At 41.2% G+C, this 13,640-nt stretch overlaps 1 protein-coding gene across 1 annotated transcript in view; it reads right to left on the bottom strand.

Annotated features, from left to right (window-relative positions):
* Positions 1-13,640, bottom strand: part of LRRK1 (leucine rich repeat kinase 1) — a 133,085-nt gene that overhangs the window by 63,557 nt on the left and 55,888 nt on the right. The window contains exons 5-6 of the mRNA XM_049613999.1: positions 11,260-11,439; positions 10,686-10,834 (exon numbers count right to left, since the gene is read on the bottom strand). Of these exons, the coding sequence (XP_049469956.1) occupies positions 10,686-10,834; positions 11,260-11,439 (329 nt within the window). The remainder of the gene's footprint in view (positions 1-10,685; positions 10,835-11,259; positions 11,440-13,640) is intronic.

The raw sequence follows: 13,640 nt of genomic DNA on the forward strand, positions 1-13,640 counted from the left end.
ATAATAAAGCCAAGATAAATAAAGTGAATTCAAGGGTCTTTGAAATAATAATAAAGTCAATAACAAAAGACTAAATAAAAAAAAGTTTAAATGTACTTTTAATAATCTGAGAATGAAAATGATCATCTGACAACCGTGTAAAAACAATGTTTAAGTTATGGAAGGTGTTGTCCTTGGCCACAGGTAACAAACCAAATAAAGATGTTGAAATTGCAGATTCACTTTCAAAGATAGAAATTCTCAAAGTGACATAAACAGAGAAAAAACAAAATCATGTACATAAGACAAACAAATAAGGAAAATAACTAGTGGCTCACTGCCCAAAGTTTCCTAATTCAGTATGTGTCTTTTTTAGTATTTTATCCCAAAGTTTTAACTTTTATTTTTTTATTAATTTTTAAAAATTCCAATGTAGCTAACGTACAGTGTTATATCAGTTCAGGTGTACAATACAGTGATTCGGCAATTCTGTATATTACTCAGAGCACATCAGGACAAGTGCACCCCTCAATCCCCATCACCTACTTCACCCATCCACCCAGTCACCTCCCCTCTGGTAACCCTCAGTTTGTTCTCCATAGTTAAGAGTATCTGAACGCCAAAAAGTGTTTAATAAAATTTATCACTTTTTCTTCACTAAATTTTTTTAAAATAAAGAGAAGGGCTTTTTTTTTTTCTTTAAACATTCACTGTGTGTTTTTTTTTTCCCCTGTAGTATTTCAGTCATTCCTTTTAAAAATGGGAAGCTTACAAGAAATATTCCGTCACTAGTTCCAAGTTAATTTTGCCAACATCTATTTGAAAAGGGGCGGGGGGAGGGGGAACACAAGAAATAAAATGTCTGCAGTTAACTAAACTATTTAGCTTATTATTGAGCAAACCTTTGCTTCTTCAACTTAAAAATTTTTTTTTAACATTTATTTATTTTTCAGAGACAGAAGGAGACAGAGCACAAGTAGGGGAGGGGGCAGAGAGGGAGGGAGACACAGAATCCAAAGCAGGCTCCAGGCTCCGAGATGTCAGCACAGAGCCCGATGCGGGGCTCAAACTCACGAGCCAAGAGATCGTGACCTGAGCTGAAGTTGGAGGCTTAACTGACTGAGTCACCCAGGCGTCCCTTCCTCAACTTTTAAACAAAGACAAAAATTTCTACCTTCCAGGACTGTATAGGGGAATAAAGCAGAACGTCTGCTAAAGTTGTCAGCTATGAAGTCTTATGTAAATGGGAGGTTACTGCATCTATAAAATTTCATCCATCCATCCGTCCATCCATCCATCCATCCATCCATCCATCCATCTGTCCATCCATCCATCCATTCATGCATGCAACCATCTGTTCATCTTTCCCAGGCCCTACACTGGGGGTCAAACACAAAGCAAATTGGCTAACTCCCCTGCTTTTGAGAAGCTTCCAGTCAGATGGGAGAGCTGACATTATACAATAATGTCATCCAGACAATCTCAAACCTTGTTAAGTGCTGTGAATACAATGGACAGGAAGCTCTGAGAGATATAAGGGGATCTGACCAGGCCTGTGGATCAAGGAAGGCTTCCTGAGGATGTTGTGTGGGGGTTACGATTTGAAGGGTGTCCTAGGGTCAAGGAACAGTGTGTGCTAAGTGCTGGGGAGACAGGCATGCTTCTTCCTGGCTATGTGGTATCCACCCTGCACGAATGGTACAATTTCGCCTGCTGCTGGACGTTTTTTTCCCTTCCCCTAATTTCTTCTTATTATAAATAGCAGGGTGTTGACCACGTTTGTGGGAATAGCTTTTTTTCCTTTTAAATTATGTCCTAGAGGTATCTCTCAGAAAGGAAATGACAAATTCAGAACAGTTCACTGGGAGAAAGAGTTTTATGGGTTTTGTCACATGATGCCAATAACTTTGCACACATACGGAACAGATTTACAGTGCCAGGAGTAAGGCCTTGGTGTGCCTATTTCTCTATGACCCCGCCAAGTGTCTTACTCAGCATTAATATTTATTTTTGCTAGTTTAACAGGTTTCTGTCAGTTCTTTTAAGTTGCTTTAATTCAACTTTCTATAATTATCATTGAATTTATGTATGTATCCATGCCATGATTTGCTGCCTGTGTTTTCTTATATGTAAATTAATCCTTAATTTCTCTCAATTTCTTACTCAACAGAATTTATGAGCAATGTGGTGGCAAGGGCCATGGTTCTGGCTTGGTTACCCCTGAGTCCCAAGCACGTAGCAGGTGATCTATAAACACTGGCTGAATTAAATTCAGTTATCGCCTGCCATGTACATTCTACCAATGATCTATTTTGAATTTAAGTTTTGGTCAGTTTTTTTTTTCAAAAATCTTCTATTGCTCTCTTTTTTATATTTCTTTTCAAAATTATATTTTCCTATAAGTGTTTGGCTTTAATATATAAATCACTCATCTGATTTCTGGCGATGTACCTTTATATTTGTAAAAAACTTGGTAATGTAATCATCTCTCTTTCACAACTGGGATAAATGCCCTTGTAAAAATATATTCTGATGGGTTTCCAGTGTTTAACTCACCTGTCTGAAGTGTATTTGCATCGCTACAGATGTAATTGTCTATATACTGATACCCACCATAGCAACCACATCTGATACTGTTTCTTTGCACTCTTTCCTTACTGTGTTTTCCAGTTTGTCATTTAAGCTCAAATCATAGTTTTAATATTTCTGCATCTCTGTTTTATTCATCAGTTTCTTCATTTTAACTAAATACAAGTGGTTTCTTTCACTGCTGTTTCATATCATGGTTTAAGATCTGGGAGGAAGTCTGTCACGAAAGCCTCCTTGAAAGGTTATCCTGTGTCCTTGCTCACTTCCTCTACTGTGTAACCTCACTACCCTATTTCAAGTTCTAAGAAGAACTAACAGCATGGATGGTATAGCCAGAAAGCGTCCGGAGAAGGAAGGCATGAGGGCAGGGAAAGATTCAGTATTTGGAAACTGGAGAAAACAGACATGTGTAGAATCATCAGCTAAATTCCTCACAAAAGCACAAGAAAGGTCGAATTGATGGACAGAGGCCGTAACAGTCCTGAGGTCTGAGTTCGTGACTTTTCGAGGGGCTGGTGAAAGGCTTTCTCTTCCTCTCACACAAGCAAGTGGTGAGAAGGGCAGGCCCCGGGTGGTGAGTCTGCTCCCAGAGCCGCCTCCTACCCGCTGGGGTGCTGCTCCAGAGACTGAATTCTGGGGACACCAGTTCCTACACCTGTTACACTGCCAGCTGTGAGGAGGGTGTGAGGGTCTAAGAAGGTGGGAATGTGCATACGTCGAAATACTCTGGAAAGCATAAAACTCTTTTTTTTTAATACTTATTTTTGAGAGAGAGAGAGAGAGAGAGAGGGGGGGGGGAGGAGCAGAGAGAGAGGGAGACACAGAATCTGAAGCAGGCTCCAGGCTCTGAGCTGTCAGCACAGAGCCCAACGTGGGGCTCAAACTCATGAACCGGTAGATCATGACCTGAACCAAAGTCGGATGCTTAACTGACTGAGCCACCCAGATGCCCCTGGAGAGCATAAAGCTCTTGAATAAAAACTCTTTGCATCAAGCAGTAGGCCTAACCCAAGACAAGGGTGTTCCCCAGAGGACTCAGTGTCCCTCAGAAAAGGCTTCTTGCATGGAGCATCTGGGTGGCTCAGTTGGTTAAACTTCCGACTTCAGCTTGGATCATGATCTCACGGTTCGTGGGTTTGAGCCCCTCATTGGGCTTGGAGCCTGGAGCCTGCTTTGGATTCTGTGTCTCCCTCTGTCTCTGCCCCTCCCCCACTCACACTGTCTCGCTCTCTCTCTCAAAAATAAATAAACATTAAAAAAAAGAAGAAAGAAAAGGCTGCTTTCCCATGGGATTTCAGGTGCTCTCGCCCGACCTGTCAGTCAATCCGTCAGCCACTCATGAAGGCCCCAGCAACAGCCAAGAGGCCATATTTGCTGCTTCCTATCCTTTCTGAGCATCCTGCAAACACAAATCCTTGGACACCACCCCCACCCCTACCCCTCCCGCCCCAGATCACGTGGATGGAGAAGAGCTGCTTCAGCTCGGAAAATGTGCAGCCAGAACGTTTGTTCCTGGGCACAGACACAGGCATCTGAATGGTGGGCCACCAGGAATTTTTAAGGCACATAAGCCAGAGCTGATCCAAAAAGTGATGATGATGACGAAGATGATGATGATGGTAAATGATAACCAATGTTCCTCTCTAGGCGAGCTGCCCAATTTAAAACCATTAGAGACTTTTAGAAGGAAATTAACAATTTCTCCATTGGGTTGCCTCAAGATTAATTCCAGTTCTTGTCTACTTGCAATACTCAGAGCAGCCCCAGAAAGCCCTATTGCCAGGCCTGCTAACTGCTTGAATGGAGACAAACATCATGGCTATTCCAGGACCTGCTCAGGCCTTTCCTGGCATTTCTGAGTTTTCCTGTTCCTTTCTGGGCATGCCAAATGTTGCTATTTCTCATGGCAACAAAGCAAACATTGACAGGACCTCTGCCATGAACACAGGCCGTCTCGTTAAACTTTCAGGCAAGGGTTTGGCAGCTTTCAAGAGGGGGGCCAGCAAACCAGAGCCAGGAAACAGCTCCGGCCAGGTCCGACTTGGCTTTGTGTTTGCTCTTCTAAAAGTATGTCCAGACCACGTGGTGTGGGTTCTGGGACCTTCCTCGCCAAACACCAACACAACCTAAGCAACCTGCTGTTGCCAGTGGAAAATCAATGTGGACTTTTCTGCACTTCCCCATTTGTGGGCAGAAGCAGGTTCTGGCAGTCTGACCCGAAGGCACGCAGGAAGGCTCTGAACCTTCACTGGCTCTGGCTTCCACAGAGGCAGTGATTATACACAAAATACCCACCAGCTGGTGGAGGAGGCAGAGCATAAAGGCACAGAAAACAAGAGGACTACTTCTGCAAGGTCACTGCTGCGAACACCAGCAAAGGCAAGGTAGTTTTCAGGCCGTGCATCCATGGCAGCAAAGCACCCTTGTAACAATGGCTCTTGCCTAATATTCTGAGCCCAAAATGCCAGTTCAGACCCACTGCTCACCTGGAAAGGTAGCAGCACTTACCTCTGGCTCCTGAGTCATCCTTCCTGATTGCTGGGTCCCTCTGGACTGTGCCTGCCTCCCTTTCCTCTGCCAGAAGCACGGAAGGAATGTGCTATCATAGGTTAGAGATCACAGGCAGCCCGACACACCCACTGCCAGACACAAAGGCACTTGCCTTTGAAATTCACGTGAATAATCAAAATACCACCTGTTTTGGGGAAGCCCAAAAAATCCTTATGACTCAGTCTGCACTGTAAAGTTCATTTTCTCTTCTGGGCCACGGAGAAGAAAAGTGACATTGTCTTTTCTTTGTCTACTCCTTCTAACACGCAATAATGACTTTTATGCTCTATGACTATCTTGGCAAACGTAGCAGGATTTACCCTGGAAAAGATGGCAGATATAGATGCCAACCATTTCTGCTTTTAACCTTTAGCCAAGAAAATCAAAGTCACTGGCTCTCAAGCTTGGGGGCACACTGGAATCACCTGGGGAATGTTTTACACTAAACTGATGCAGGTCCCACCTACGATTCAGATTCAATCAGTGTAGGGTATGACAGGAGCACTGGGATTCTTAGAAGTTCCCAGGGAGTCCATGTACAGAGAAATATGATAACCGCTGATGAACTTGGGAGGTACAGTTCAGGAATCAAGAAATGGGAAAAGCCCTGAGTTCAGAAGACTCAGGTTCTGGTCTGAGTATTACTGCTTAGTATTTGCTGTCCTTGGACAAGTAACAGAATGTCTCTAAACCATAATATTTTTATCTGGAAAACAGATTATATCCCTGCAGTTCATACCAAGGTGTTGTAGGGATCAAATAGGGTAAGAAGGTGTTGGGAAAAACACCAAGGACAATATAAAGGTAGAGGCTGGATGGTCACTATTTCCTTTACAACATGAGGTTAATCTTTAACATTTATTGTACATTTACTATTGATAAGAATATTGGTACTCTTTATGTTATTTATTTATTTTCAAAAATTTTATTTTTACGTAATCTCTACACCCAGTGTGGGGCTGGAGCTCACAACCCCAAGATCAAAAGTTGCATGCTCTAATGACTGAGCCAGCCAGGCACCCCTGGTATTCTTTAAAAACTACAAAACCAGCAAATAAGGGACCAGTTAAAAGGAAATAGCGATGAATAGAATATAAAAAGATGGGAGTAATAAGTCAGTATGACAGGTACCACATAAATGTGAATTGAGTGGATTCCTGAAAGACACACTCTCAGATGGGATTAAAAACTAAATGCTGTTTATAAAATACACCTAAGACAATCAAAAAACTGAAGATAAATGTCTGGGAAAACTTATAAAAGGTTGATTCAAAAAAAAAAATAATGTCCTGGGGCCATGTGAAGAGCAGACAATCCCAGTTTTAATGATAGAAGCATGAACAGGATTAAAGCGGTTATTTGACATAATGAAATAAGTCAAAATGGGTCCTAAAGCCATAAACCAGGCATATGAAGCAAAAACTTATAGAACCATGTGACAAGGTAGAAAAAAAAATCAGAAGCAGGAAATACATATATACACATAATACATAAACATGTATTTTATAAATGTTTATGTGTACATCCATGTGTATATTTCAGATTCTGATAAAGAAAGCCAGCACAAATTGATAGCACACAAAATATTTGAATAATGCAAATGACAAGATAAAATTAGGGGGAAAAAAAGACTGAAGTATTTAACTTAGTAAATCTAAAAAAGAACTCCAATAATAATAGCTATTTTCTATTAGGTACTTATCATGTGCCAGGCATTGTTTTTAGAATGTTACAAATATTACCACATTTAACTGTCAAGCATCCCTCTGAGACAGATACTTTATCTCTCTTTATCTTTATTATCTTTCAGATAAGGAAACAAAACAGAGAAGTAAAGTTACCATATGAAGGTCCTAGAGCAGTGAAGTCTGGAGCCTGGATTAGCCCAGGAAATCTCACACCGCAATACCCAAAATACTCAAAGACAAACACTCAGTATTCAAAGAGGGAGATGTGATGATTTTAGTATAAAGATAAAATTAATAAGAAACAAACAAACCATTAAATACATACATACATACATACATACATACATACATACATACATACATAAATCTAGCAAGTCCTTTGACAAAACCACTAAAACATATAAATCCCTGGCTGGTCTGATTAATTTTTTTTTTTTTTTTTAACATTTATTTAGTTTTGAGACAGATAGAGACAGAGCATGAGCAGGGGAGGGTCACAGAGAGAGGGAGACACAGAATCCGAAACAGGCTCCACGCTCTGAGCTGTCAGCCCAGAGCCCGATGTGGGGCTCGAACTCACGGACCGCGAGATCATGACTGAGCCAAAGTTGGATGCCCAACCGACTGAGCCACCCAGACGCCCCTAAGTATAAAAGAGAAAAAGTAAAGTAAAACTGTCCAACATCATAAATGAAAAGGGAAATTTATCATCATCATTTGTTACATCAACAAATTAAAGTAGAAAAGTTTCATGAATGTATCAATAGCTGCCAAAAATTCCAAAAAGGAATTTGACAAAATCCCACAATCTTCCCTTATAATAAAAACTCTTAAGCAGAAAAAAAGATATGGAAACTACCCAAATATAACAACAGTCTATATACCAAAAATCTACAGCAAATGCCTATAGATTGCTCAGGACAAGACCTTTAAAATCAGGAACAAGAGAGATGCATCTCTATCATGATGATTCAACTTTTGACATTTCTAGTGATACCACAGGACATGAAATAAAATGCATTATATAAATATTAGAGAAGGAGAGACAAACCTATTTGGAATTTGCAGATAACTTAATCACATGCCTAAAAGCTTCAAGAACTCTTCTAAAAACTTAGAATTAATAAGAGAAGTTGGCAAAGGGACTGGATTAAACATAAATAAACAAAAGAGCTTTCCTCCATATCAGTAACATCAGGTTGAAAACAGACATGGAAAAGAATTGTATTTTATTCAAATAGTGGGAAAAGCAATAAACAAGACAGGTCCAGGTTCTTTATGAATAAAACTATAAAATCTTTTTAAAGTATGAAAAATAAAAATATAAAATAAAATTCAAAATCTCATTAAAGAACATAAAAGCTACACAGAGTCATTGCTGGAAATGCACAAAATGGAAGAACAAATGTGTAATAACAGTCAATATATTTTCAAAGAAAAAACCCAAATAGCAAGTAGAAAATATGCATTAATAGGCTGTAAGACTAAAAAAAAAAATGTCTATTATCAAAAAAGTATGGCATTTACCTAGAAATAGATTAACAGGCCAGTGGACCAGTACAGAGAATCCCAAAATCCATACAGATAGATCCTGGGGAAAATAGCCATGGTGACATCTCAATTCAGAAGGAAAAGGAAGTTCTATTTAAAAGATTGTGCTGGAATAACTGAACATCCATCTAGCAAAGGTGAAAGCTAGATTCCCTCCCTCATACCACACATACAAATACATATCACAAAAAATTAAAGCTTAAAATATAAAAAATAAAAGAATAAAAATATTACAAGATACCCCAGGAGGAGAATATTTATATAAAATTGAGGTGGGAATGACTTTCTTATATAACCCAGATGCCATAAGAAAAAGACATACCTGATTACATATTCTTGTATCTTTGTTATCACAAAAGATAACAGACAAAAAAGAAAAATAAGGAATTGGAGAAAATATTGACAATATGTATGATTAAAAAACGTTTAAAATCTGATATACAAAAGGTCCTCCAAGATGAGAAGAGATGACCAACCCTTTAGGAAAATAATCAACAAATAGTAACAAGCAACTAATGTGAATGAGGGGAAATGCAAATAGTTCATAAAGATATGACAAGATGTTTGATATTGTTAATAATAATAGCGTGGCCAGTAAAACAAGGAGCTCTCAGGGGCGCCTGGGTGGCTCAGTCAGTAAAGCATCTGACTTCGGCTCAGGTCATGGTCTCATGGTCCGTGATTTCAAGCCCCACGACAGGCTCTGTGCTGACAGCTCAGAGCCTGGAGCCTGCTTCACAGTCTGTGTCCCTTCTCTCTCTGCCCCTCCCCTGCTCATGCTCTGTCTCTCTCTCTCAAAAGTAAATAAACATTAAAAAAATTAACACACACAAACAAACAAACAAAAAAACAAGGAGCTCACATTTTCATCCAACAGACTGATGAAAATTAAAAGGCTTCTGGATATCTAGAGCCAAGGGAACAGAGATTGCCCATATAATGTTGGTGAAAGTGTGAATCCCCATAGGTTTTTGAGAAAGTGATCCACTTTTAGGATTTAGATCTACAGAAGCAAATATCCTAGAAAACCAGGCTGTATTACAAGGGGCAAAACCGAGAAATAACCCAAATGTCCACCAACAGGAAAAGGGCGGAGGCAACTAAGCTACATTTACTCGATACATTTATTTATTTGTTTGTTTGATTATTTATTTATGTATGCTTATTTATGTATTTATTTTGAGAGAGAGAGAGAGAGAGAGAGAGAGAGACAGAGCGAGTGGGGGAGGGGCAGAGAGAGAGAGAGAATCTCAAGCAGGCTCTGCACTGTCCGCACAGAGCCTGATGTGGTACCTGATCTCACAAATTGTGAGATCATGACCTGCGCCAATATCAAGAGTCAGATGCTTAACTGACCTTAACTGACCTTAACTGCCACCTAAGCATCTCAGGCATGTATTTAAAAGAATGGCTTTTAGCCACATTGACTGATCTAGAGTGCTAGATTTAAAAAGCCAAATTGGGGGCACCTGGGTGGCTCAGTCAGTTAAGCATCCAACCCTTGATTTCAGCTCAGGTCATGGTCTTATGGTTCGTGGGATCGAGCCCCCAGTTGGGCTCCGCACTGTCAGTGTGGAGCCCACTTGGGATTCTCTCTGCCCCTCCCCTACTTGTTCTCTCTCTCTCTCTCTCTCTCTCTCTCTCTCTCAAAATAAATAAATAAACATTAAAAAAAACTAAAAAGCCAAATTGATGATAATGGAAGTAACGCAACATGATTTTTTGTTATTACAATGGAAAACTAACTAAAACCACATTCTGCATGTTTTTCCAGTTTAATTCAGATATAATTGACATATAATATTGGGTAAGTTGAAGGTGTACAACTTGACTTAATACACTTATATGTTGCAAAATGATTACCACCATAGTGTTAACTGACACCTGTATCATGTCACCTAATCATCATTTCTTTTCTGGGGTGGAACATTTAGGATTTACTCTTTCAGCAACTTTCAAGTATATGATACAGTATTATTAACTGTAATCACAAAGCTGTATATTAGATCTGCAGAACTTCTTTGTCTTATAAGTGAAGTTTATACAGTGTGACCAACATCTCCGCATTTTCCGCACCCTCCAGCTCCTGGCAAAGCATCTACTCTGAGTTTCTATGAGTTTGGCTTTTTCTGATTCCTCACATAAATAAGATCATACAGTATTTGCCTTTCTGCGTCTGACTCATTTCATTTAGCACAACGTCCTCAAAGTCTATCCATCTAGTTGAAAATGGCAGGATGTCCCTCTTTCTTGTGACTGAAAAGTATCCGATCATATATATGTACCACTTCTTCTTTATCCATTCATCCATAGGCAGGGACAACTCACCATTTTTCCCGGACAGTTGCTGGACAAGGTGCTAGCCTCAATGAAGTACTTCCTGAGGAGATGTTTGCTGGGGTCAGGACTGTCCAATAAGATGTAGGAACAGAAGAAGGCCCCATGCCGAAGCAGGAATATGGCGATGTCTTCATTTCCTAAAGGACAGAAAATGGGAAGCTAAGGTCATTCATATGTAGAGTGTGGCACAGCTGTCCAAAATGGCGGACGCTAATATGTGAAATGGGAACGCAAAGGGTAGTTGTGCTGGTAGAGCTCCTCTACTACTTCCCTTGAGGCGTCAAATTCCTGTTAGTGAGAGACTTTTTGTGGGACCCTGACCTGTGGTGTGCCTCCTACTACAGTCCCATTTGCCACAGTTGGTCCCTGTCACTGAAATCCCCTTGCAGGGGTGAGTGGGGCAAATGAGGGAAGGTGCAGACATCTTGAAAAAGAGGCAAATAATGGAATTTTCAAATGTCTCCATACAGGCTCTTTAAGAGCTATAAGTGAGGGTGAAGCCACCATCCCACATCTGGAAACTTTGAGGCTTCCCATGGGCAGGATTGGCTGGGGGACCCACCTGACTTGATGGCTGCATAGAGGGGCAAGCGCACAATGACAGGAAACTCGTTCTTCCTGACAGCGTAGCTTTCCGGGTCGGCCCCGTGTGTCAGGACCAGGAGCTTCACCACCCCCAGATGCCCTCTTTGGCAAGCCAAGGCCAGCATCCAGTTCAGCAGCCTCTGGGGGCTGCAGGCACCTGGGAGGAGATGACAGGACAAAGGGAAAGCGTCACTGAAGGGTTCTGGTTTTTCCCACTCCCATGTCCCCTTGGACCATTGATAGAGCTGGCCTGTCTCTAACTGAAAGTGCCTTCTGTCAGGTTGATGCTGCTTTCTGGAACAGTCCTCTGAATTGCATGGGACACTTTCCCACATCATTATAAACCCACTTGCTCATCACATAATGCCAAAGGAGAAAAAGCAGCATTTGAAACAGCATATATAGTGTAATTATAACTGAATAAAAAAAAAAATGTATGTGTGAAGTAAGACTAAAAGGTACCATCCCAGTGTTGCAGCTTTGACTCTGGGTAGTGGGATTATGACCATTATTCCCCTCATCCTTCTCCCCATCCCCATCCCCATCAATAGCATTACATACAGGGACACGGGCTTTGGAGACAGGCAGCTTAGGGTTAAAACATTTCAGCGGTGTAATCTTAAAACAAATTTCTTTGCCTCTCCATGATTCAGTTTACCCATTGCTAAAATGGGAATAATAACACTCACCCTCCCAAGTTTAACGTGAGGGTTGCATGACATAATGTATGTCAAGTGCCTGGCTCAAAACATTCTAACTCATTATATGTCATCATGTTTTTAGAGTACTAACACTTTACTGCATTTCGAAAATATCTGTAAGACACATATACTACTTTCATAAATGAAAAGAAAAAAGCTGTGATGAAAGAAATAGATCTAACTATCCAGCCTAGAATTTTGAGAATTACTCCCTGCAAGAACCACCTACTTAATTCCTGAATGAAGTAACATTTAGTCCACTGAATGAACAGAGACAGTGTGGGCTAAAGTGTTACAATATCTTCAAGTTCAAAGGAATGCAATGCCTTTTAGATGTAGCTGCCATGGAAAAATGATCTCATCTTCCACATTGACACTTGCCAAGTGCACTATAACATTGTCTCATTTCCAGAGGCTGAAAGTCCTTAGGAACCAAAGTGGTCCCAAGCATGGAGATGGGGACCCTCCCCTCCATGGTAAGAAATTGACCAGGACATAGGGGTGAGGAGGGGGTGGAAGAAATGAAGATTCAGCACAAAGGGCATCCATCCGGTGCAGTGCCTGGGCTACAGCAGATGGTAAATAAATGTCCCGTCTTCTCCCTCTGGTAACTAGAATTAACAACTCAAAGGAGGTGGTATTTGAACACATATTGACAAGGGATCCCTAACTCATTTACCGCCAGGATATCTAGAGATGAGAAATCCAGTCATCATGCTGCTAACTGCTGTTGAGAATGGATGTACACCAGTCTTAGGAAGCTGTATCAGGCTATATTTCAAAGCTATGATTTTCGAATGAGGAACTCAAAGCTCAGAGAGGTCTGGGAACTTGCCAAATGTCCCACAGTAAATGGCAAAGTCAAGGATTAAGCCATGCAAAACTAAAAGGTTTAAACACGTGAAACCAAAGGGTTCTTTCTGAACCATATGAAACCCCCACATGTATTTTCTGAAGTCCCAATCCAGTGATACTCAGAGAGAGCCCCATTTTGGTCTCCATCTGGCCTCTTCCTCCCTTGTGCTATCTCTGCTCAGCTACAGAGACCAGAAATTACATAATGATGTACCCACCCCCTGCGAGCCTCGAATCTCCTCTTCTCAAACCCTCCCTTGTTCTCTAGTTGTGTCTTGTGTGTCTTCTGGTCTTACATTACTCCTAACAATGGCTGCCCTCCCCTCCAGTTTGGGAATTCACAGGGACACACACACACTGTTCCGCCCATCTCTGCACTTCCTGCAGGTTCCAGAACAATGCTGTAGACTCCTTCAGTCCTCAGCAACTCTGTCCCTAGTTGAGTTGAAGATAGGATGCCCCAAGAGCAGCTGAAAACAATGCTCAGGTCCAGCCATGCTCAGGCCCCTTCTCTGCAAAAGTAGGCAACCTCAGCCCTTCCTTCTCTTCTCTCCCAACTAAACTCCTACTCACCCTGCAAAACCCAGCTCAGATGTCATCTCCTTATGAAGACCCTGTCCTGCGCCCAGACAAGACATTCCCTTCACGTCTGTGTATTTACACAGACCACTGTGTAAATACTTCAACCTCAGCACAGTTACACTGCACGGAGTTACTCCGTTCTGTTTTGATTTCCTCGGCTTGACCAGGAGCTCTGAAAGAGCCAGGACCACCTTTTGAAAGTCTCCATGTCTCTCAAGTT

This window comes from Panthera uncia, assembly GCF_023721935.1.
Source record: "Panthera uncia isolate 11264 chromosome B3 unlocalized genomic scaffold, Puncia_PCG_1.0 HiC_scaffold_1, whole genome shotgun sequence".
Taxonomy (NCBI): Eukaryota; Metazoa; Chordata; class Mammalia; order Carnivora; family Felidae; genus Panthera; species Panthera uncia.